Consider the following 26,864-nt stretch of genomic DNA (forward strand, 5'->3'; position numbering starts at 1 on the left):
CCACGAGAGAGCCAGCGTTTGAACACTAGACATGAGGGCGTAAAAGATGGCAGACAGGGTTGGACAAGGTACTCTTAACTTTTGCTCCGATTCCTCCATTCCTAGTCCCTTTGAATGCCCTGAAGGACCCAGAAGCACCATTTTGAGAGCCACAAGGCTGTGTGTGGGATGAAGAAAGAACAAAGAGGAATGGAATAAGCACTAACCAGGCACTCTCCACTATTCCAAACCCGAGAACCTGAACCAAGGAGAGGCAGACATTTTAACTGGGTGTGAAGTGAACGCTCTGATTTAGACTCACTGTTTTTTAATACTTGAAAGTGAGTCTTGAAAGTGTCTGGCTGAGAGAGCTTCCAGGGTGGGGAAAGAATCCAGCAAAGCGTGTTTGAAGGCAGTAATACAAGAAAATAAATTCTTTGTGTCCTGAGTTCAGCCTTCTCAATACACTGGTTGCACAAATTTAAAGACTCAGCTACATCTGAGTTTAGCATCCATCACCACTGCCCTGATTTACCATACACTTTGGAATGCTTTGTGGCCCTTCACATGTTTGGGCATTAAACTGTCAACTTAGGACTAGGAGGAGGGTGAGGTCTGGGTGAAAAATTAAAGCAAAGGCTCTTAAAAGAGAAACAATTTGTACAGTGTTCCGACTAAATGAGCCAATCAAGGACAGACAGAAAGGTCCCATGTGCATGGTTGTGTCTCCACTGCAAGTACTAGTTTATAATCTTCCCATTCCTCTAGGGTTAGACTTGCTTTCAGATGAAATAGAAAAAAGAATTAGTAATAACTGCTGGATATGTAGAATACTAGTGCTATGGGCTTAATGTAACCCCTTTTCTAATTCAATGGAGGGAGTGTGCCTCTGATTTACAAGTGTTGTCAAAAGTACTTAAATGCCTGTTTCTGGAGGTTACTCTGTCACTGTGGTACACACTATGCAAAAACCATGGGTTGATTTTTCAGCGTGTATTAATCAATAACTCTGTTATTTATGTCCAGCCATCCTGTTCTTAACATATTTAATATCTCCCCTGCAAAGCCTTGGTCTCTCCCTCCCTGCCCCATTGAGACTTCTTGTTTTATTATGTGAAAACAATACAGATCGATACATAAGAAAGATGCTAACAATGAAAGATTTCAGAATGAAAATGGATGCTAAACAGATAACAACAAAGTGAGATTACACATTTTCTTCAGTGCTTAGTGTGGTTTTGTTAAGGGATGGAAAATATTGAGCGATTAGAACTGATAAATCTTCCATAGACTATCAAATATTTCTCTTCCCCCACTTCATTTTTCTTCTTTCTTGGAAGATATCTGAAAGGAATAATACTCATGTTTGGAGGGCCATTCCTAGCCATTGGAGGACTATTTTTTTTTTTTGCATTTCTTTACCAAAGAATCATTTTTCAAAAGTTAACCTTATACTCCCAGCCTGGTGACTAAGGGAATCAGACCAACTCAAGTGGCTCTCAGCTTTCAGCCTTAAGGAGGAGAAAGTTCTGAGAGAGATGTTAACTAAGCAGAAAACCACACAGGGAGTAAGAACTGATGAAGTCCACGTTACGTCAGGAGCTATGGAAAGTGTAGGCAGAAGAGAAGTTAGGAAGCCAGTAACCCCTAACAAAACAAGCCAGAAGAGTGCTATCTACTGTGCAGAATTCAGCTTTCCAATGCATTTGGAAAGGAAGACTTATGTAATGGTCCCTACCAAGAGACACTAGGGTTCACGAAGTTGTCTGTGGTAGTTAGTGTATCCACTGGCATTTGAAAAACACACTTGGACTTTCTTCTCTGGAAATTTGGGTAAAAATTCCTAATTACCCAATTTTACATTGCACCCATTATCACATTCAGACATTTCTTCTCATAACAACACAGCTCAGGAAATAAGAGGGTCTTGATTTAAAAAAATAAAAAATAAAAACTACTAACATTCCTGGAGAATCTCTTCCAAAAATCTGCTTTGAGGGTCAATTGCTTCTCTTGTAAATTAGTCAATGTAGATGGTTCTGACAGAGAAAAGATATGATAAAAAGCCCAACAAAATGATTATTTATAGCATAAAAGACATTTTCTATGAATCCCATCTTTTATTTGATTATAATCAAGGTCAGAGTTTTTTCCGGATGTTTCCTGCCAGCCCAAAGTAGATTCTTTGTTTTCTAAGAAAAAGGCCCAGCATTCATTGCTTGGCCTCACTGCCTGCTGCTTCCACTTCCTGTGGCTCAGTGGGTCGGGGCGAATGCGTTCCGAGTGGGGGACTGAATGACAGCCTGCTCCGAGTCTGCTGTTCACTGCGTGTGTCTGGAAATGATTTTATGTTAGATTGGGATTGGGGTTAGAATTCTGAAGTGTTCGCAACATTCACAGTTGTCCTAGTGTGAATGAGAGAATTCCCTGGTATTTGGAAATTCTCCAAGAAGGAGACCAGCTCATATAGTTTTAGGGAGACTCAAGTAGGGTCAGATAACTCAGATGGGTGCAGACAATGTTAAGGTGAATAGCCTGACAATGGTGGAGTCTTCACTCTCAGGCATCATGGAGCATCATGCTGAGTGCAGGGCTCTGCAGGAGCAATTAGTAAATGCCAAGCTCAAGCTGTACAAAACGGAGATATCGGTTTGGGCACGTCCATTGCTCACTTCTAATCATCCTTGATGAATTGTACTCCCAAATATTCTTAAATCATCTACATTAATGGTTTCCAATTTGGGGGTGGGCAGGGATTCTCCCCACCCACCCCACCCCCAGCCAGAAGACATTTTTTGGTTGTCACAACCTGGGAGTGGTGATGGAAGGGTTGCTACAGGAATCTAATGGGTAGAGACCAGGAATGCTGCTAAACACCCTGTAATGCACATACATACCTAAAATGTCAGTGGAGCTGAGGTTCAGAAACCCTGATTTAAATGGTCTGGTTTAAACTGTTTAATGGTTGTTTTACTATCTATACTCTAGTCTTTAACCATTATGGGAGCTTATTAGGCTCACACCTATGTCATACACTTTTAGGCATATGGATTTAAAAAGTTGTTTTTATCTTTATGTATTTACATTTTAATTTATCAAATCAATATTTTTAAACTGATTAAGATATGTACAGAATATACTGATTCTTAATTATCTTTCAAATTTGGCGAGGTGAGGCTACTAACTATGGACCAGGGAAACAAAGGAGAGGGAGGGAGGGAGAACTTGGGGATTAGGCAAAGATGCAGCCTTGGTGAGGTCTCCACGTCTCAGCTTCCTCCTCTGGACGATGAGGATGGGCTTTATCTCAAAGTTCTTTTGGGGTTCTGACATTCTAACCTTAAAAACTCCTGGTAATGGAAACCTGTACATCCATTTTACTTATTAGTATGTCTTCACCAAATATTTTTCTCTCTCTCTCACACCTACCAGAATCCCTCTCAAAGAGTCTTCTTTTTCCATTACAAAAGATTTTTTACTCTAACTTACATAAGATGATAATTAACTTTATTTCAAGCCTTCACTTAAATCTAAACCCTTCCCTTTCTCTTCACTCAAAAATTATCTCCTGGAAGCCTCCCCTGCCCCCAACATACTCTCTGCTCCAGTACGTGTGTATTAAACTTTCAGCTGGCTATGGGCACCTTTACATATGAACGTGCTTATATTCTGCTGCTCTGTTTTTTATCCTAAAAACTTATGTGTGTGTCTTCTCTTGCTGTAGATTGAAAAATTCTTGATTATGAGCACTACAGCTTTTAATCATTGTACTTCGTAGAATGTAAAGTTTTGATGGACAGTCACAAGTGCTCTCCTAGTTATTAGTAAGAGACAAGGCATCACCAACACTCAAATGCAGTTTCTGAGAGAAAAATGCCAGGAAAGTGAAACTACCTTATTATATTCAGAGACACAGGTTGCAAACTTCCTCAGGTGTTGTGTAAACAAAAAATCAGTGATGTAGATTGTGTTGACACAATTTAATTTGATTTAGCTTTGTAAATAAAAATTTAACAGAAAAATTCTACAAACTTATTTTGCTGATATGTAAAAACCAATTTAAAACTTGGAAACCAGATTAGACATATTATACTCCATTTTATCTTCTCCCCTTTTAAAGCCCTCCAAACAATGGAATAAAACATTTCCTGAACTTCTGACAGGTTCCAAAATATCCACCAAGGTCCTTCATGAAGCTTCTCTACTAATTACCAGTGTGACTTCTGGCAGGCAATTTAAACTCTCATGTACAACACTCAGAGGCTTGACCATCACCTCCAAAGATTTTCCAAGTTCTAACTTCCCATGAACCTAAGACTATAAGTCCTAACCTTGGCTGCACAGGGAATCACCTGAGTAGCTTTTAAAAATTCTGATGCCCAGGTGACACTCCAGACCAAATCAAACAGAATTTTAGGAAGGACAAAGCAACAGTTTTTTAAACTACCCAGGCAATTTCAACCCAAGTTAAACCCAGTGTTCACTCCTGACTTACAATAAATCAAGTTTCCTAGACAAGTGACTTTCTAATATATTTAAAATGGCCCGCTGTCAGAAAAAGCATTTCATATTGCGCCTTAGTACACACACGTTTTAATATTTCAATAAAATAATTTTGTGGAATGTATTTGTTAAATTTTACAGATGAATTTTTACACACTATGGTATTTTCTATTTTCTATGAATTAAAAAAGTTTACTACCCACAGATTAAAAAACAGTGCCCTAGCCACAAGCTATATCTTTGAATTTGGCCACTAGATGGAACCCTCACATTTAAAGAAAGGAAAGTATAACTCCAGATTCTGAACTGCACAGAGCAAAGAAAAAATAAACGTGTATGATTTAATATTAATTTTCTATCCGAACAAAAAAATTAATTTTATAAGAAAAGGAACGTGGCTGTTATACAATAATATTTATATTAACAGTAACACTGACGAGAGATGTGACCCAGTGTTGAGTGAGTCACTATGGCTCCTTGGCCACCACAACCAGCTGGTGAGGTCAGCATTACACCCCTTTCCCATTTGAAGGGACTGAGAGCCAGCAGAGGGATGAGGAGGGTTTGAAATCAAGCCACAATGTTACAAAGAGGCAGAAATAGAATTAAATCAAATGTGTTGGGTTTTTGCTTCTAACAATGACAAAACGTCAGATTTAAGGTTCATAACATTAATATACAGATGAGGAAGGCCTTGGGGGGATTTTTGTACGGCCGACTCCTTCACTTTGTGCCCCCCTTTGGGAAAAAGTCTCTTCCTCGGAGAGGCCCGTCCTGATCATCGGTGACGGCATCCCCGGCCTTCATCTCTTTCGCGGTTTTCTTTCCCCAGCATTCAGCATTAGCAGACATGTGAAATACCTTGTTTACTTACTCTCTATCTCTCCTCAACTCGGTGTAGATGCCATAATAAAAGTTGAGAATTCAGTAATCCATACCAGGGGCTGGGGGTAGGGGGGAAATGAGGAGTTATTGCTGAATGAGTAGAAGGTTTTTCTGTTTGGGGTGATGAAAAAGTTTTGGAAAGAGTTAGTGATGATGGCCGTGCGGTATTTTGTACATGTAATTAATGCCACAGAACTGTACAATGGTTAAAATGGCAAATTTTATATGTATTTTGTCACAACAAAATAAAAGCATTAAAAAAAATCGGTAACCCAAAATTCAAACCTGTACTCAGCACTTTTATTAACTAAGTGGATTGTTACAGCAACCCCATAAGGTAGATGATATTACTGTTCCTACTTTACAGATGAGAAAATTGAGCCTCACATTGGTTTAGTAACATGCCCAAGGTCACTCAGCTAGTACAAGATTTGTACCTGGATACACTCCTCTTGACCATTATACTGCTGCTGTCTCTAACACATAAAATAGAGACTGGAACATAATCACTTAATAAGAATATTCCAAAATGGTTACTTTGGCTGCTGGGTGGAAAACAGACTGGAGGGGTGAGAGGAACTTCGAGACGTAGTAGGAAGGTTGCCATAGAAGGTGAAAGATGCAAAGGTCATGGAGGTACAGACAAGTGGATGGTTTATATGAAGATAAGAGATAAGAAGACACGTTGATGTATCTGATTGGAGGAATAAGAATTGAAGCGTAGATCTAGGACTGCACTAATACGGTGGCCATTAGCCAATGTAGCTACTGAGCACTTGAACTGTGGGTAAGAAATGAGATGCTAAATACATTATTGAGTATAAAATATATTCTGAATTCCAAAGACAGCACAAGAAAGTAAAACATCTTAATAACTTGTATATTGATGTAGAAATAGCAATATTTTGATAGGTTGGGTTAAATATATTACTAATAAATATATATTAATTTAAAAATATTTAAATGTGACTACTAGAAAATGTAAAATGGCATATGTAGCACACATTATATTTCTATTGGATGGTGATTTGGGATAACATTGTTTTCTTTTTTTTGCTTAAACAATGTAATGGTGCATTCATTCATTGAACTGCAAAAAATAGAGAGAAAGAGGCTTACGGATGAAAATAAAAAAATCTGCTCTGGACATATAAAGTTTGTGAGATATCCAGGTAGAGATGGGGAGCCCAGAGGTTGGAGCAGAGGTCATAGATGGCACTGCACTTTTGGGAGCCATCAACCTGCATATTACAATGAGAGTTGAGTTAGTATATGAGACCTCTTCCGGAGAATCTATACATAAGGAGAGCCCAGTAAGCACCCAGGACCACACCCTGAGACACTCCAACATTTAGAAGTTGGGTGCCAACAGGTGGTCTGTTTTGCAGAAATGACACTCTATTTCTGTTTGGTTTTCTATCTGAGAAAAAAACTAAATTCATTATGGTTTGATGTTGATGTGTATGTTTGGAATTCATGTTTTTTTGTGAGCTGCAATTCAACAGACACTCAGGATTGCTTTTTATTTTCTAGACAACATTAGTACAGTTTAACTGCAGAGATCTGGGAATGTAAAATGGGATTCCTACACTCAGAGTTTTTCCGTTTGGAGGTGTTCCATTAGAGTGACACCCTGGCCTTTCTTGACCTTCACTCACTGCCAGGAGAGGAGTCATTTATCCCATTGGTGGTGTGGGAGGAAAAAAATGAAATTTTAGGGAGTCTGCCCTTCTATCTTTCTGGCATCTATCTGCTTGCAGGAACTTCTCACCCAGCGCCAACCCTCCACAGGGCAGGCTTTATGGCATCAGAGTCAAGACTAAGGCATTAGATTGGCCAGTGGGTGGGTCATTGTCTCATGAAAGATTTAATAATTTTGCTTGGCATCAAATCTAAGCCATGTTCTCTAGCAGCTTTATCATCAAAATGGTGACATTTTAATTTCCATTTACCTGATTCCCACAACCTTCTCTCAATGGGTTCTGAATTTAAGTGAGGATAAAGGGCATTTTTCTAATGGGCGAAATCCCTAATACTTGAATTCCATCAAGACTGGGGGAAATTAGTTTGTCAGAATGGGAGGACTCAGAATCTCACCTGCCTGGGGCCACAATCATTCTTTACCTTTTTGAAAGATACCATGGGATATGGCAATGGATTCCCACTGGTGTTCCACAGAGCTGTTTCGGGGGCCTCTAGCAAAGGAATGGAAGTAGTGGGGGGTAGGAGTGAAGTGTAAGTGTCTTGCCCACCTCGCTTTAACTAGGACAGTTTTTCATTCATTTGTCTTATAAAGAGATCATTTAAATTTTCACTGAATGAAAATGTTCCTTGGTAAAACAAACAAAACCTCCCTGAGAGACATAGTTGTGAGAAGAGTAGGGAGCGGGCAGTCAGGAGGCCTGGCGTTGAGACAACTTCATCAATTATTGGTGGCCTTGGTCACTTCTGCTGCCTGCTTCTATGTCTCAGTTTACTCTAGTGAACAAACAGAATAATAAAACCTTAATATCTCCTGGGGCTAGTAAGGGGTTTAAGTGATGAAATGTGTCATGAAATGTGCTTTGTGAAACACGAACGGCATGGCACAGGAGTGGATATGCCCTGGAGGTAGAATGTCAGGGGTTAGATATTCCTGCTCCCTCTTTTGTCGTGTGATGCGGGGTCATGCAGTCAACCTCTCTGTGCCTTGGTTCTGTGAAGTGGAGATAACAGTACTGTTGGAAGGACTAAATGGTTGATAATATGGAAACTTTACTCCGTGTTTTGTTATATTGATTATTATTAATATTATTAGGTTTGACAGACTATAATAGCACTGCTCATTATAATTCTTCCTGTGAAAATCTTGCAAAACAGACTAGAAAGAGCTGCCCTTTTTTGAACCTTAACTACGAAAAAAAACCAAAAAACATTGGGTAAGTTCATGATCCCTATCATGTGGTTTTTCCACTGAATTACCCAGACTACTGTGGTAAAAGTGTTTTGTGGGAGGAAGGGGGTATGGAGGAGTGTAATTAGCAAGCAGGTGCCAATCTTCAACTTCCCTTTATACAATTAGTCTGAAAGTTGAGTTATAAAATGAGAATCGAAACTGTTGCCAGCTTTATAACCTCAAAACAAATGAAATTGAACTATTCCATTAGTTTTAGAGTTTCTAATGGAAAAACTATAAAGAACAAATGTTTGTTCCCTTAGCTTTAAAACAACAAATAAGTCCTTGTGAGTATCAGCAAAATGCCCAATTCTTTAAATTACTCAATTTTTAAAGAAATTAGTTGTTGAGCATTAGAGAGAAATCAGGTTTTTAAAAGAATGATTTAGAAAATTACATTTAGAGAGGACACAGTGGGGTGGGGGATGTATTGAAAGAAACACTTTATAATGGTCCCCAAATAATAAGTCCCTCTGACTCAAAGGTCATTCAAATTTAAAATAAAAACATATTCAGGGTGATAAGGCAAAACACAGCCAGCAGAAAGGTAATTGCTTAACAGGCCAAGGAATTTTCCTAAGATCCTGGCAAAATCAGGTTAAAGTCTATCTGGCATCACTTATGGCTGCAAGGGAAAATGGAGTTCCCTCTTAAATTTCTTGAAATTGCAGACTGTCACCCAAAGTGAATGACAGCTAAATGAACTAAATGGCACCTGATCACACTTCCCACTTCCTTAACCAAAGCCTTGTTGTTGTTATTTGGCCTGTGTTTCACTTTTCGAGAAAACTTAAATAATAAAATTGAACTTAAACTTGCCCATAATGATAACTGTTGTACATGTCCTTTATTTCAATTCGGACATCAGTATAGAAAGGTATTAAATATAGAACATTTAAAATTCTCCAAACCAAAGTCTATGTTGTTAGTATTTTGTGAAATGATTATTAATTAGAATATGGTGCAAACACAGGCCCACAAGTTGGAGAGGATGGGCTGGGAGTGGATAAAGGATACACCGTACAAAATTAATTTTCTTAATCACCATAACCTAAATCAGGTTTCCAAGTATATATTTTTATTATAAAACGATGCTCTAACTTAACATTTGTTTTATTCTAAAAATATTTCTCCCCCATAACTTTCGTGATAACTTTGGTCTGACAGTAAAAATAACTTAAGAAGCCATGTTGACTTTTGTAGGTCTTTATAAAACCTTATCAGCGAGTTTCATTTTTTGTTTTACTACACCACATAGTAGGAGATATTTTTGAAAACATTTCTCTTTCAATGGAAGGAGAAAGAGGGTGAGTACTTCTCACTTGCTGAGGTCCCCACTGTAGTTGCCATATCTTTGTTCATCAAACCACAATGTAACTGGGGTGGCCACTACTCTTGCATTTGCTCTTGAGTTTAGCTGACATGGCCTGTAATTAAGCCTGTCCTAAAGAAAGTGGACAGCAAATAGTTACAACTCTAAAAGCTGCCTCTGAGAACCTAAATTTGGGGATTTCTATTTTTAAAAATTGTGCGATAATAATATAAAATGTTTTAGAGGCTAGCTAGATGGAATCATGACATCTAACCACAAAATGTCCTTTGGAAGTAATTTTACATTCAGCTCACTTGAGTAGGTATGTATTCCTAATCCACGTCAGGATTTATGCTACGTACTAGAGATGATGACAAAGATAAACATTCTTCTAGAGAATTTACAATCTATAATGGAAGAATAATAAGTACATACCACACTCTAAAACAAGTCTTTGTAGAGTAAGTGACATGAAAGCATATTTTTAAAAAGTTACTATTTGGAGGCTAAACACTTTTTTTTTTTGCACTATTGCTGCACTGAACACTCTGCATATTTTATCTAATACTGACAATAAAACAAGGAAGAATAATTATCATTATCCCTACTTTAAGATGAGGAAACTGAGGTTCAGTGAGATTAAGGTGGGTGAGATCGGAATCAACCTAAACTTCTAGGAATAACTGGACAACTTTCCATGTCAGCCTTTGTGTGAGAACAGTATATCTAGTATAGTGACATGTTTCAAAAAATTTGCAAGCTCCAGAGCCTCTGAGAAAAATGACTGTGTTTTTAACCACTAGCTATGTTGCTTTCTTTGAGGCAGGAATTTACAATTAGACACACAACAATATTAACAGGACAATGTTCTTATACGTTACTAGTGGCCAAAGATATGATTAGATGAGATACCCTTTTTTTTCACCTATGAAATCTATAAAAGTTTTAAACAGAGGTACTATTCAGAGCTGATTCAGTTGCTATGAGATGGGCAGTTTCATCTTCTCTGGCTAGAAACACAAACTGCAAAAATCTTTCCAGAAAACAAGTAGAAGAATCATGACAGTTCACAAATATTCATGACTTTGACTTAGTAATTCTGTATCTTGCAGTTAATCTTCAAAGAAAAAATTAGGCAGTTTAAATTTATATGAAAATGTTAAATGCATTAGTATTTGTAATAATCAGACATGACTTACCTATTTTAAAAACAGGCAATGTTTAAATACATACAGTACATTCATATACTAGAATATCATTAAAATCCAAAAAACATATCATTGGAAAATGCTTATGGTAAAATACTGGAAAATTCTCTAAAGAGACAATATAACCCAATGGTTTAAGAGAGTGAATTCTAGAATAACACTGCTTGAGTTTCTATCTCACCTATGTAACTGCTTGAGCGTCAACCCTGGGCAAGCTGCTTAATCTTTCTATGTATCAGTCTCCTCATCAGGAAAATGAAGATTACAACAAAATCACCTATGGCAGAGGATTCTTAACAAAACTAAATAAAAACATGCAAATAAGCACTTAGTATAGGGCCTGGCACATGTTTAAAACATTAGTTAAAATATTAATGGTGAATGTTTCTGGATGTGAGACTGTGGGCGATTTTTATATTTTCTTTATAATCATCTGGAATTTCCAAGTTCCTGTCGATAAGGATTCAATTTCATTATATGCATGCCTATCATAATGACAAAGTTGGTTATTAACATATGATAGATATTCTTAAAAGATAAAGAGTCTGTTGCTAGATTTACAGAATTCGTCACTGGTTAGAAATGGGTCTTGAATGCTCTTTCGGGGCATCAATTGAGATTAACATATTTTTCACACTGATTTACTTATTAATGGACTTTCTAAAAACCTTTGTTACATTTCTGAGATAAGCATCTAAATATGGTGGATACTTTTTAATAATTAAAAAGAATTTTTGAATCTATGTTAAAATTGATAAGGGGCATTAATTTTTGTGCTCTGTCAGGTTTGGGGTTAGGATAATACTAGCTTGAAAAGTAAACAGGAAGGCTTTTACACCTTTGTCTTCACAATGGGACAACTTACTCAGCATGGGACCATGTCCCTTGAAAGCTTAGAAGACGGCACAGATGATAGCACTTTGCCTACGTTTTAGAAGCAAAAGGGAGCTTATTTTTAGAAGTTATGCTTTGATGAACTTTCAATTTCTTTTACAACTACCAATTTATCTAAATCTTCTTGAATCTATTTTGGTAATTCACACTTGCCAGAAAAATATTATCATTCAGCTTTGAAACTTTCTCAGCATTTTTACATAGTATTTGCTTTTCATTTTAAAAGTTTACCTCCTTGTAAAATAAATGTTCAAAACTTGGATATGTAACTCCAAAAGGGACGGCACCTAGTCAGTGCCATGTATTAGTGTTGTTGCTGTTACTATTTCTGTATTTGTGGCTAAATCACCTTTTTATTCCTAATTTTGCTTCTAAATATTTTTGCTATTTTATTAGATGTCAAACGCTGTTTTATTGCTAGTAGAAATTATTTGTCCAGATTTTTTTTCTTCCAATTATGTGTCTGATTTTTTATTGCTTCTGACACTAGTGTTTTCCTCCCTGGAAACACCTGTAATTCTAGGGTTGGATTCCATTCACTGCCTTTTCTCTCTTGTTTTCCTTTTATTTTTCATCTTTCTTTTGCATACAAGAAGCCATATCATGTATATTTTCTATATCAATGACTTGATTTTTACTGTGTTAATTCTATTTTTGGGTTTCCTTGTAGGTCACCCATCCCTTCCACTTAGCTGTTTTTTCCACATTAGTTTGTTCTCGCCATGTGATTTTCAGCCTCGAAAGAGTCTTCTGCCTGCTACTGAGATACCAACACGTTTTCCAAAGTCTTTGTTTCCTGTAGCAAATAATTGTCAGATATATGACCTTTTTCTTAGTCCTTTTTGCTTAAACTGTAAAATTTTTTCCAAAGCTTTCCTCCTGACCCCCGAACTCGATGTTGGTGAGTATACAGCCTGTCTGGCTTGCTCTTCTGTCCTGATCTCTATCCCTTTGTGTGTTGGTCAACTCTTCTTTGCATTAGAAAAACTTTTGGGAAAGTAAAAATTATTCTGTGCTATATAATTTAAAAATAGAAAGAATATGAGTACCTATTTTAAATTTTTCTCAAGGGAAATAGAAAGGTAGAATACAAATTTAGTTGATTGGTTTATAATGTCAAAAAAGAGAACTGGGTGAGACACTGGGTACCCTCAAGTAAACATGAGCCTGTTCATATCAGCCATAATTATCGATTATACCTGGTAAAGTGAGAACAGGGAAGCCTTTTGCCTCCTTAATTTCCTGAGAATCTTCAATAGATTTAATTAGAATAAAAGAAAAATCACATCATTGACAAAATGAACAGGAGCAGCTTTCCATCCTGAACTTTGGTAAAGAAATGAGAGTCTATTTTGGTCCTCTATGAAGAGGAAATTAGAAAACACAGTGATCACGATGAATAAAAGCAAGTATGGCAGTCCCACGAGGGTGGAGCAGCAAGACCCTCAGCTTACCCTGTGTAGGGTCCCACAGGTAGACTAAAAAATAAGCACCACCTTAATTTAATCTGTAGGTTTATTCATGCCAGATAAGTTATAAAACTAGTTAAAGCTAAGGCTAGGCCGAACGTTTTATAATTAAGCTTTAGCCTCATTATTCTTCCTGTCTTGAAGAAATGAATTATAGAGATGGATTTAATGACTGATCTAGATTCCTTTTATGCGTATCTCATATGCTACATTTTGGAAAAAGTTGAGCCCAGTCCTTCAGTGAGACTGCTATAGGCAATTAAGATGCAACTTCTTCCTTGTTAGTTAATCGTCATCTCGATATTTCTAACTGATTCGAGTAAGAGACCAATGAATAAATATCCATTTTCACAGGGACATAATTTAACACCACTTCCAAATGCTTCTGCAGCTGCATCTTCCAAGGCTTGGTAAAAATCTACAAGCCTGCACCCATTTTAGTTAAGGGAAACCATTGTGGTCAATCTATTGGAAAAAACTGGAGCATGCGTTAATAATAATATATGTTTTTGCATAATAGACAATGTATAAATGCTGAACTAAGTAAAAATAAGCAGAGATTTTCTTTCCCCAAGTTAAAATTAAATAATTAAAAGTATTACCTCTTCTATAATCATATATATCATGTATAAATAGAAATGCTGAAATATTTAAATTGCCCCAAACCATTTACTTCATGTCTGCAGAATGGCTGGGAGGATGATTTGCAACTTGTCATAGCAAAGAAGGAAAGGGGTCAGAGGCAAAGGTAATTCCACAACTAGATTTGTATACACATCCTCCAGCATCTCAGATGCTAAGAAAGGGAGAGAAAGAGCAGGAAGAGAAGGTTTGTGGGGAGCTGCTATGGACAGCTGAGAATATAGGAGCCATAAAACAGAAGTCCCACAAGGCAGTCCCATATCTGTACATATTTCCAAGCTGGAAGAACACCTGCTTTGACCTCTACTCCCACCACTGAATTTGTATTTGGTCCATGATAGACATTTACAAAATTGATCTGTCCCTGATACTTTAAAGTAAAAATCTGTTCATAGAATTTTAATAGTCCACACTGATTTTGTAATTCAACTTACTCCTTATTCACTTTTAGTTACTAGTTTCACTCTTCCTCCCATACTGCCCAGTAGAAAAGAATGAGAAAGAAAACATAGATTGTGAATAATGAAGAATATTACACATTCTTATGGGTTAATATAGATTTTTATTTTTAGCAAATAACTACGTTTCGTATTTATTTGGATTGTAGGTTACTTTATATAATAGGTGTTATCTGGATTGTAGGTTACTTTATATAATAGGTGTTATCCTGAGTACGTAAGCATCTATGGTGGTGGGATGGATGGAAGAGCTAATATCTTGGGTATTAACATAGTCAACTTTGATTCATCCTACTCTTTACCCTCATATTTAAATAATCAACATCAATTATACTTTCTAACTATCTCTAGTCTGTGCTCACCTCTCTATTTCATCTCTCACATACCAGATTATCTTTTGTCTGGATCATGATATTAGCTGAGCTCCTGGTGAGGCATCTCACCTACGGCCTCTTCATAATGCTCTCCAGAGTTAGCATCTTCTTCACCGTTAACAAGTGTAAACTGAAACTTACTTATGAGGTCTGGTCTCACACTACATTTCTTGCCTCATACTCCCTAATGCCCTGTCACTAAGCCTATATTCTTAACTGCATTTGGGAACTGCTAATCTCTGGATGTCAAGGCACTCTTACACCCTCTGCCCTGGATCTAGAGATGGAAAGCTCTCAGTTCTTCTAGCTTCAGTGCAAATATCACTTCCTGTGGAGGTCTTTTCTGACCTAGAGTCAGAATAAATGGAGTCACTTGCATAACACCATATTATCAAATTTGTCAAATTTTATCATATTTAACTGCATACACCTCTTTCTCTATGTAGGTGCTTAAGAGGACAGAGACAGATATTACTTTGTACATCTGAGGACAGAGTAATCGAGTATTGCTCAGAGAACTTAGTGTAGAGTCTGAAACATGACAGGCACTACATTGATTTGCTGGTTGTTTCACCGAATAACACTGTAAAATGTGCGTTTCCAGAATGGTGCAGAGACTTTAGGTTGGTTTGGTATTGTAGACCCAGACCTTGTACTGTGAGTAGACACTGGGTAAGCATGAGGGGAAAAGAAATCTAAGAAATCTTTGTTTTTTTTTTTCCACAATTTGCATGTGTGGCATATCCAAGCACAGATTTTGGCTGCTTCAAGTTTCTCTGTCCAGGGAACTTAGATTAAAAAGTCAATTTATCATAGAATTTAATGATTGTCTTAAGGAATCTTAATAAAGCCTTGGGCAACACAGCTTTATTCCCCACTGCAGAAAAGTACATTGCATACTAGATTAATAATTATTTTAGTTGATCCATTCAACTACATAAAAGAATTCCACAAAAGTGAAACAGGGTATCATGGTACAATTCCTATACTTTGTAGTAGAAGAAATTGACTGGGAGGAAGGAACTTGCGTTCTAGATCTCACTATGACCTCTAATTAAACCAGTTAGGGTCTTGTTGTTGGAAGATTAGGGAGTTTGGAATTAAAGAGACCTAGGTTGGAATTCTGGCTCTATCTGTTAACTAGTGTTAAGAATAGGTAAATTACAGAAACTACTTAAGTTTCAGCATCCTCATTGATAGATATGGAAAAATAATGGCCTCAGTGGGTAGGTATTAGAAATAACATGTGAAAAGTGCTCAGCACAAAACCTGGCATATTTAAGAAATATTAAATTCCTTCACTTCTTTGGGTCTCAATTTTACCTTGTAAAATATAGGATTTTTTACTTAGTTATTTGATCTCACAGCTCTTTACAGCTCTAAAGTCCTATCATTCTTTCATCCTTAGAGCTACAAATAGTACTAAGAATCTTTGAAAGTGTTTTAAACTGTTGCATTCTGATCGATGCGGCCTTTTCTTTTAATCTCTTTAGGTTTGATTTTTTTTTTTCTAGCCTCTTGAGATGGACAATTAAATAATTTCCGAACTCTCTTCTAATACAAATATTTAAAACTATGCATTCCCTTCTCTTTTTTCTGTAAGCATTGCTTTAGTTGAATCCCACACATTGTGATATGTTGTATTTTCATTTCAGTTCAGTTCGAAATATTTTAAAATTTCCTTTGTGATATTTCTTTGACCCATGGTTTCTTAAGAACAATGTTGCTTTACTTTCACATATTTGGAGGTTTTATAGTTATCTTTCAGTTGTTTTTTAGCTTTTAATCCCACTGAGGTCAGAGCCCAAATCTAATATGATTTCAGTACTTTGAAATTTGTTGAGACTTGTGTTATTACCCACCATATGGATGGAGCATACTTTATACTTTAGCAAATGTTCTATGTGTAATTGAAAAAAGGCACATTCTGTAGTTATTGGTTGTAGCATTCTGTAAATCAGTTAGATCATTGTGGATAAATCATGTTTTTCAAATCTTCTGCATACTTACTGATTTTTTTTTTCAGCTTATTCACTCATACAAAATAACTTTATAAAATTCTCCAACTGTTATTGTGGATTTGTCTACTTCTCTTTTATTTCTGACAAGTTTTGCTTTATATATTTTGAAGCCATGTTATTAGATGCTTATAAATGTTAGAGTATGATATCTTCCCACTGAATTGAACTTTCTATCATAATGAAATGTCCATTTATCTTCTTAAAGCCTACTGTGTGATACTGATAACTTTCGGTTAGTGTACATCATACAGTTGAATCTCTATTTTAAGAGAAGCGTTTAGTCTATTTACATTTAATAAAGTAGTTGGGTTTAAGGCTATTATCTTTCTATTGGTTCCATTTATTCTTTATTCTTTTTTGGCATTCTTTTAGAGAAATTACTTTTATTCTATTTTGTCTCTTCCACTAGATTTTTATTTATATCTTTTGTATTCCTCTTTAGTGGTTTTCCTGTATATAGGGATATGACAGTATTCATCCTCGACTTATTACAGTTCAACTTAAATGTGTACTTTTATCACTTCCCAAATAATGTGAGACTACCTTTAAAAGAGGTTAACTACATTTGTCCCTTTTGCCCTTTGAGCTATTTTGCCTTTTGAGCAGTCACAGACCATCATGATAAAGTGAGTATCGCAATGAAGCAAGCTGTAATTTTTGTGCTGGTGGAGGGTCTTGCCTTTAAATTGTAAAAAAATAAATAAATAAATAAATAAAATAAAAAAAATGGAATATCAGTTAAGTGTAATAAAATGAGATAATCCCTACAAAGCATATTACTGTTGCTTAATACTGTTAATATTCTTTCATATTACCATTTCCAGTGCCCTTAATTACTTTTCAGGGATGCGAGCTTCCATCTGTGATCATTTCACTTAAGTCAGAAAAACATCTAGTTTTTCTTTAAATGTGGGTTAGCTGATGACAAAGTCTTTGTTTTCGTCTGAAAATATCTTTATTTTCATCTTCGTTTTTGTGGGATACTTTCACTAGTGATAACAATCTAGTTTGGCCTTTTTGTTTCCTTTTTAGCTCTTTAATGATATTCCAATGTCTTTTGACTTCTAGAACTTCTCTGTTAAAAAGTCAACTGAGTTTGTTTTTCTGTAATAATTTTTCTTCTGATGGATGTTAAGATTTTTTCTCTTTACTTTTGGTTTTCAGTGATTTACTCTGGGTTCAGGTGCAATTTTCTTGCTTGGAGTTTACTGGGCTTCTGGAATCGGCCTGGGTTGATGGCTTTCAACAGTTTTGGAGATCTCATTTTTACTTTTATCCCATCCTCTATCTGCCTTTTTCTGGGACTCCAATTACTGATGATACTTCACATATGTCATTCTATTTTTCCTATTTTTTAATCTGTGCTTCAGATTTGTAAATTTTCTATTGACTTCTCTTTGAGTTCACTAATTCACCATATTCAGTCTATTATTAAGCCCATCTACTATTAAGAAATTTTAATTTTAGATATTGTATCTTTTAGTTCTAAAATGTCCATTTGATTCTTTTTTATATTCCTTTTTATAGATTCCATTTCTTTGTTGAAATTATCCATCTTCTTATTCATTTTACCTATATTTACCTGTCTTCTTCTTAACACTTTTATAATAATTAGTTTTTGACTGCCGACTACATTATCTTGGTCATTTGGGGGGTTGACTTATATTGTCTACTTTTTCTCTTGTTTATGATTCATATTTTCTTGATTCTTTGCATGTCTTGTAATTTTCACTGTATTCTGGGCATTGTATTGAAAATTGTTGTTATTTAGGGGTTCCTTTTTCCTATGTTGAATGATAGTGCAAGAGGCTAGTAATGTCAGTTCCTTCAGTATCTGAAATGGGTGCAATCTGGTTGTATTTTTAGTTGGATTCAGTTTACTTTGAAATGAAATGTTTCAATGGCAAGACTTGCTGAATATTCATGTTAGGTTTTAGTGAGCTTTGTCTCCGAAACACCAAGAGGTTGTGGAAAACTTGCTTTTCTATCCCAAGCTTTCCATCATCCCATCTTGCCCTATGCTCAGCAAATGTCTCACGGAGAAAACTGCTGATGCTTTTAGGGGCTCTTTTATCTGTAAAGCCAGCTTACAATAAAGGACTTTTCCCTCTAGAAATTACGTTTGTCTAATCATTTTTGTCTCCAAAGCTCTACTATCTCTTTAAATATAAGATATTCATAATTTTTTTAAAAGTTGTTTCAGTTTAATTCAGAGACAGAAGTCCTTTGGACTATAGTTTTAAGTAATCATTTTTCTTACCAGTTAAGTTAGAGGTAAACTGCTCTCTAGTTCACTTTCTTTTCTCCATCCTTCTTTTTTGCCACGCAAAAATATGCTGCCTTAGTGAACAGTAAAACAATGGCTTAAACTATGAAAACAGCTTAGGTATTAATCAAAATTTATTATGGAAATAATTCATATGTTAGTAACCATTCACTAAACACCTCTCTCTTGGTTTCTACCAGTGAGATAACTAACATCATCGTTCAATGTTTGCCCATTCTAACATTCTTTTGGGGTAATCAAGTAATTTATTATTGGAATAAATTTATTTTGGAAATCTAATTGGAAACTATTTTAGAACTGTGACGACTACTTGATTTCAACTGGTGAGGCTTAATTTTATATGTAAAAAGTCTTTATCTTGATATTACAAACAAAATATATTTGGAAAATCTGAGGTTTTAAATTTTACATTTTTAAAGAAAAAACTTTAAAAAATCTGTATCGTTTAATTTAGATGATTTTCCAATTGAAATCATGACTATTTTCCCATTTTAATACATTTTGGTTAATAAATCTGTACTTTTAAATGTGAGAACTAAATCATACAAAAAACCTGTATGTTTTGTTAAAGTATAAACCAAATGGATAAAGTACTAATCTATATGCTGTATGTTAATTCAGCAATGTCACTCAGTGCTATACAAATATGGCATGGTTTGGTTTTTACCGGTAACAGCTATGAACTTTGCTTTGTCTTGGGTTTATTCTTGTGCTTAGTGGCAAAACTTAAGCTTGCTGAATAATGACAGATTTCCCAGTCCAATCCCTTAAGTTTTCATATTTCTGGTTTAAAATCTAGTCCAAAATGTAGATCTCTAGGCTTCCCATTCCCACTTTGCATACTGGTCTTCAGTGCGGCTGCCAGGAGCCACCTATGGTAGGCAAAAGCATGGCCTGCTCTCCATTCTCTGTCCTGTACCATCTGTGCCACTGATGGCAGTGTGTGTGTGTGTTGGGGGTGGGGGTGTATGTCTGCTTTGGTGTCTGCTTACACTCGGGTAAAAATGTCAGTTGTCCCATTTTTTTGGCCTCGGCTGCTTCTCTTTCCAGTGCTGAAAAATTATGTCTGCTTATAGCTGTGTGATCTGGTAGCCCCAGTGAGGATGCTTTGTGGACTTTGGCTTCCTGAAACTTTTGGGGATTGACAAAGCATTCAGCAGGCAGCATTCTCTTTGTCCCAAGACTAAGATATGGGGAACGCCTCTCTGAATGTGAAGTCATGGAATCTCCTCTTACTGTCTCCGACAGTGGTAACTAGTGCCACTCCCATGCCCCCCTTACTGGGTGTATAGGCTTGGCTTGACTCTCCTAGGGTAGCCTGCCAGGGTTTCTCCCACGGTAAATCTCTGCATCATCTACATTGTGGATTGCGAGAATATAGTTAGATGGGGTCCGGATCCCCCAGAGCACTTACACACCTAGGGGCAGCTCCCCTAATGCTATAACTAAGCTTTTCAAACTTCAGTTCTTCAACAGAGCACTTACTTTTATCAATTTCTGCCAAGAGGCTGGACTTTGCTTAAGGTCCAGGGTCAATGCTGAAACTCTACAAGCTATTCTCTTGGGGTACTCCAAATTTGGAGGGATGACAAGAAAACCCCTCTCTCCCTAAACACACATCATGGAGAGAGACAGAGATGAGGCAGTTAGCATTTACATGGACTCTGTTCTTTCTAAAAGGCAATATTGCTCTCCCCTTCATAAGGATTTACTGTGGACTCAGTGGGTGGGACTGGTGGTGGGGAATATTCTGCTGAACTTTCTACACTCTGTGAAGGCTGAGGCAATTCTCTGCATTTAAAAGGAGGAGCAGTTAGTGACTTGGGACTCAACTGTGGGTCCCTGTTAATTGCAGTCCTGGTCAAAATCCCACCTTGGGAGAAGGTAAAGGTCTTACTAGGTAAATTCCAGCAAATTCACATCTAGCAAATTTATACTCTACATTTTACGATGTTTGTTAAGAATGAACTCACAAAACTCTTTAATATTTGACTAACATTTAACTGAATCAAGTCTTAATATTTCCTAAATTTAGATCATCATTTTCCAAGGGAAATATTTCGATGTCGCATAAAAACATTTTATTCTCCTTTGAGAATAACTTAAATCTCAATTTAATAACTAATGATTGTGTAGCTCTTGAAAGTTTACAAAGAATTCTCACATATATCCCATACAAACTTTTGATGTTTATTCAACACTTACTTTTACTTGAACTGTTATTTCCCCATTTTATGGAAGTGATAATTATAGCATGGTGAGAATAGAACCAGGGCTCTAACTCAGATTGTGAAATAAAAATTCTGGGTTTTTCCCACTATATGTTTCTTCCTCTACATGTCTACAAATGCTATTCTTCCTCAGCAGAAATGATGCATTCTCAGCATGACATATCCTGAGTTAATTCTCTGAGAGTGGAACTGAAGACATGTCTCGCCACCTTATTCTATCACCCTGTCCTCCTTTTGGCCAAAAGCATGTGATCAAACAGTTGTCAAGGATTATGAGGCACAGACAATATGTCTCTAGAACCTCAGGCCATGTCCCAAAGGACAACAGTTAGGAAATGAAGTTAAAAAGAGCCAAGCGCATACAACATTTAAATTTAAATTCCCTTGGGGCTCCAAATCTCTGGGTATTGAAAATGAAAGCTTTGTTTGGTCCTGAATTTATTTGTATCTCACATAAGGGCTAATATATATGAAGACTTTGAAAATGGAAAAACATTTTTTCATTCAGCAATGGTGAATTTTCTTGCCAAAGACTGTGCCATCAGCTGAAGTAATGTGCCATGCTTTGCAGCCCACAGGGGTCACCATGACTCCTAGAAATATCACAAGGGAGCACTGGGCAAGGAAATTGGAGCTCAGAAGTGACACATATATGCCCATTGTTACCACAGAAAACAGGAAAGGCCCTAAGAGCCATACTTTTTCCTATAAGCAGTCAGATAAGGCTTGTGTGATTTAGGATCACTGGGGTGAATAATCCTAGCTCTATCCACAAGATTTCATCACAATTACCCTGACTTTCACCATGTAATAGCACAGAAGGAGGGATAAATGATTTGTTTATGCTCAATAAAGTTGCTACTGATGTTCTAGCAGTTAACCTTTGCTCTCAGAACCTGCACAAACTTGCAAAGTCTTTAAATTATGCATTCCTCTACTAGCAAATTGTTGAAATGAATGGCCATGACTAATTTTGGTTAGTTTGGGTATGACACTACAGGGTGATAAAAGGGAGAGAATGTCTCTCTCATTTCTGAGCAGGATAGAGCTATGGAGATCACAGCAATTGCGATTCCCCAGTGCATACCCACAGCGCTTTATACCTCCCAAAGCTGGCTTCCTAAGCATGATGGAATCTGTTCTAGCTTGTCCTCCAATCTTTGAATCTCTTCTATAGAACCCCTCCCTGTCAGAGTGGTTTGTATTCTCTACTTTGATGAGAAATTTGTTGGTGATTCATTCATTACCATTTGAGGCAAATGACTTCATCTTTAGACAGCTTTGAGAGATGTTAATGATAATAACAAACAACAACCAATACTTATGGTGGGTTACTCTATGGGAGGCACTATAAGTGCCCTACAATTTCTTTTCATCCTCAGAATGACCCCAGGAAGTAAATAAGTATTATCATCATCTCCCTTTTACAGATAAGGAAACTAAGGCTTAGAGTAGTAAAAAACTCCTCCGGTGTCACATAGCTATCACATGTCGATCAGCACCCAGGGATACGTGACCCCAAAACCTGAGAGAGAGCTACCTCCTCCAATTTCTTCACCTATAGCTGAAATATTTCTCCTTGTAATTTCCACCCACTCGTCCTTGTTCTAGCTTCTGAAGACCCATGAAAAAAGTTCTTTTCCATTACTAACTCTTCAAATAGCTAACATAGCGTTTAGGTCAGTTTTCTATTCAGACCACAGGATGCTGTTTATAGATGCCCATTCTTCAACACCCACTGAACCACCTATTTGTCTCGTTCGGCTTATTGCATTAGCTTTCTAATGTGTCTCCCGGTTCTGCCTTCTATCCTATACCTAGGAGCCAGGGGAGGCCTTAAAATATGTCATATTACTTCAATCTTCTGCTCAAAACCTCTGTAGCTTCCTCACATCATTCAAAGTAAAAGTGAGATCTTTACAGCCAACATCAAGAGGATAAAGCCCCAGGATATAGCCTCCATTCCCAGACTCTTCCCCTCTTGCTCATGCTGCTCTGGCACACTGGCATGCTTAGCTGTTCCCTAAACATACCTAGAATGCTCTGATCTGGAATACCCGCCTGGTTCTCTCCTGTCCCTCTTCCTGTCTGCCCTTCAAAGTCACCTAATTAGTGAGGCCTTCCCCAACTATTCTGCTGAAAATAAATCTCTCGCCTCACAGCTGTTTCCTCTCCTTCTTTCCTGTATTTTTTCTCTATAGCACTTATCACCATCTTACTTGTTTATTTCTTTGATTTCGCTTGCCCTCTTCTCTTACGCCCACATAAGAACACAAGCTCTGTGAGGGCAGAAAGTTTTATCTTCCAAGTTCAGTCCTACAATTAAATCATAATAAGAAAGTGGCCCACAAAATGACTATTTCACATGGGTCAACCTACCACATCCTCAGCAATGAGAGAAACTGCTGGCACAGAGCATCATTCAATAAGCAGTTGATGAATAAATTAATAATTTATCCAGATACTGATACTAATACTAAAAATATTATAAAGATTTAATGTACTTTATTATCCCTGATAAAACTTAATTATTAACAGGTCAGATTTCTGATATAATCTGTCTTTTTAATCCTAAGTGGAGTAGAAAACAGATGGATATTCAAATAAGTATTAAAAGCTCTTTTTGTTGATACACTGAACCTAGCTTTTAATTGTATGATTTGGTATTTTCTTCCTAGCATTCACTAGTAAACTCACTCCTTGTCCTGTGCTGAAAGGGCCAACTTCTCTATCAACTGTAGGCCCTACTTGGATTCAACACCCACTTAATTTCTCAAGCTAAATTAAGGCAGTAATTGAATTTGTAGCTTATAATGAACATCTAGCTGAAAAATCACTGCAAAAACAATTCCCCCCCGACCCCTCCACAAAGGCATTTCGTATTGGCAGATTTGACATAGTATATTTGGTTTACTTTTACAATGTTTCAGCCACTGTGTTTTAAAAAAAAATGCTAGATCTTCTAATGTCAAGAAAGACACTGATGGAATACATTGCACAATATAAGAAAATTTAGAATTACTGTAGGGCTGACACAGTAATCCTTACTGCTTGCTGATCACAAGGGGTTGCAGAAATTGTTGTCAAACCCAAGTCATCCCTTTGATTACCATTTCAAATTATTCACCATTAATTTGTAGTGCTTCTTATGGAGAACTGAGGGTTTTGTTCTCACACACTGAAGGAAAGGAGACAGTTTAAAAATTTTAAATAGATATAGGAGAGCAAGTAATTTTCCTCCCATTTAACAAGGCTGTTAAGAATCACAAATCAGCAAGAATTCTCACATTCATCTACAATTTAATATAAAGCATTAGGTTTTTATACCCACAACAAAACATGGACCTGCAGAAGTTTTCAAACAATCCTCCAGCAGCTTCATGCGGATCTTCTGCAGCTCCGGGCTATCCCACTCGTCTTCATCAACTCCCCAGTACAGATCTATAACCTGGAAACCAACAGAGGCGGCAGCATTAATTCACTGGTGGGAAATTTTTATTTACCTCAGGGGCTTGATTCTTATTCACAACGTTAAGCTAATATGACTTTTAACTTTTCTCTTTGCACAATTTTTTCCGTAAGGGGGAAAATGATTTTAAAGATCCATCTAAAGAGGTATTTTTTTTTTTTAAATCCCATGATGGGTTGTGGATGAACATTATAATTTCTTATGTTTCTGATTATACGGTTGACGTGGGCCCAGAGAAAATGAAATGTTAAATGTCACAGGCTTTGCAGTGCAGGCTTTCATTACATTGAAATGGTAAGAGGACTTCAAAAAAAAAAAAATGTTTGAAAGCAGCTGAGACATGAAAGCAGCACATTATTTGAGACAATTAAATAACAGTGTATAATGTTACTGAATGTCTTAATACAAGAAGGGAAAACCACAATGGGCATTAACACATACTGACCTGAAGTTAAACATCTACATTTTTTTAAGAGAAACCCAAAAAACCTGTGATTATCATGGTTTATCACATGGAGACAGATATTTCGTCTGTTTTATCTATAAGCAGTTCGGCTTTCATCAATATATATCTGAAAAATATGTATTGGAAAACAATGAAAGGTATGTTTTACTAAGAAGTGAGGATAATAGGTGCTTCTATCTCCTTACTTCAAAGAGTACGAGAGAATATTCTGAGAGTCTGTAGAAACTTTTACATGTACGCTCTTTGAAAAATTTGCTATGGAGAGCAGTATGGGTTTCATTCCCTTTCCTCAACTGCTATCAGCATAAGGAAAATTTCCAGTTTTAGCTTTGAAGATTTCTTCTTTTCCTTTGTTTCCCATAAGCAGAAAAAAGAACCTCCCTTCCTTATTGGCAATGTGCATGGCATTCAGTAAGATGGAAGCACAGAGCATGGGTCCTCCACGGTGCCCCAGGCAGACCCCGGGGCTTTGTGTACTTCCCAGGCCATGGCCCTGTACAGATGTGTTTGTACCGGATCTTTGTCTATCTGCATTTAAATTTTTTAGATCTAACCACTTCTTTAAAAAATATTCCCACAGCCCAGTCCATGAATTTTACAACATATAATACTGTCAGTACTGATTTTGGGGTTCTTCCCTTTAATCTACCTTACAAAATTTAATCACAATATTAACAAAAGGGGATCTGGGATTATAACATCACTGTCCAATATGAGAGCCTTTAGCTGTGGCTTTTTAAATTAAATATAAATTAAAATGAACAATTCTATTCTTTCAGTGCTCAATAGCTACATGTGGCTACTGACTCCCATGTTGGAAAGTGCTGATGTAGACTACTTCATCACAGAAAGTTTAATTAGACAGAACTGTAAATTACTGAGCTTCGCATACTGAAATCATTAGAACTAGACATCTGCCAAGGTCAAAATAAACACACAAACATACTGCACTGTTAATGGTAACTCTTAATGTGCCATGCACAAACTAACAACCATACACAGAGCCTGGTCTCCATCCTTTTGGCTGACACTGTTTAGATATATCTGAGGAAAAGTCTGATTTAGAATAAATAGAGAAAAATGGTAAATATGAAGGTTAATATAACAAAAGCTATAAATGTATACCTGTTCTTTCGTTTTCTTTCAATGACATAAAATTGTATGAAATAATAATTATAACAATATCACTGGCTTTGTAACATATATAGATGTCATATATATAACAACAGCACAAAAAAAAGAGAATAGAACTATATAGGAATAATCTTTCTACAGCTCATTAGAATTAAGTTAGTATAAATTATAAGAAGATTCTGATAAGTTGTGTATGACTTAAAATAACTATAAAGAAAATAACTCAAAAATATAGGGAAAAATTACTAAAGGAATTAAAATGTTATGCTGGAAAATATTCATTTAAAACAAAGAGGTAAAAGAAGAATAGAACACTAAAGACCTGAGACATATAGAACAAGAAAGTAATTCTCCCTAGATGTGAAAGCATTTCATTCCTTTGAGGCCCAACACATGAGCCCCTACAGAGTTCATAGAAAGCCAGCTTCTCCAGAATATAGATTGCAGTTATGAGAGAACCACCTAGACCTCTGATTAATAGCTGTGTGACCTCATTTTGAGACCTATGTCTTGTGCAGAAAGCCACGGTGGTTTAAGGGCTTCTTGCAGTTATTATGACTATAATTTGAATTATGTTTACTTGATGAAACTTTAATT

General features: G+C 36.5%; 1 protein-coding gene across 5 annotated transcripts in view; it reads right to left on the minus strand.

Moving 5' to 3' along the window:
- The window catches only part of NWD2 (NACHT and WD repeat domain containing 2), a 139,562-nt gene that overhangs the window by 39,978 nt on the left and 72,720 nt on the right, over positions 1–26,864 (minus strand). For 3 of the 5 annotated variants that reach the window (XM_039848822.1, XM_039848821.1, XM_039848823.1), the window contains one exon: positions 24,530–24,646. In XM_039848822.1, coding sequence (XP_039704756.1) covers positions 24,530–24,646 — 117 coding nt within the window. Of the gene's footprint in view, positions 1–1,941; positions 5,479–24,529; positions 24,647–26,864 lie in introns of those variants that run through there. The other 2 variants (XM_039848824.1, XM_039848825.1) reach the window with 2 other exon arrangements.

Source organism: Pteropus medius, unplaced genomic scaffold (genome assembly GCF_902729225.1).
Source record: "Pteropus medius unplaced genomic scaffold, Ma_sr-lr_union100, whole genome shotgun sequence".
Taxonomy (NCBI): domain Eukaryota; kingdom Metazoa; phylum Chordata; class Mammalia; order Chiroptera; family Pteropodidae; genus Pteropus; species Pteropus medius.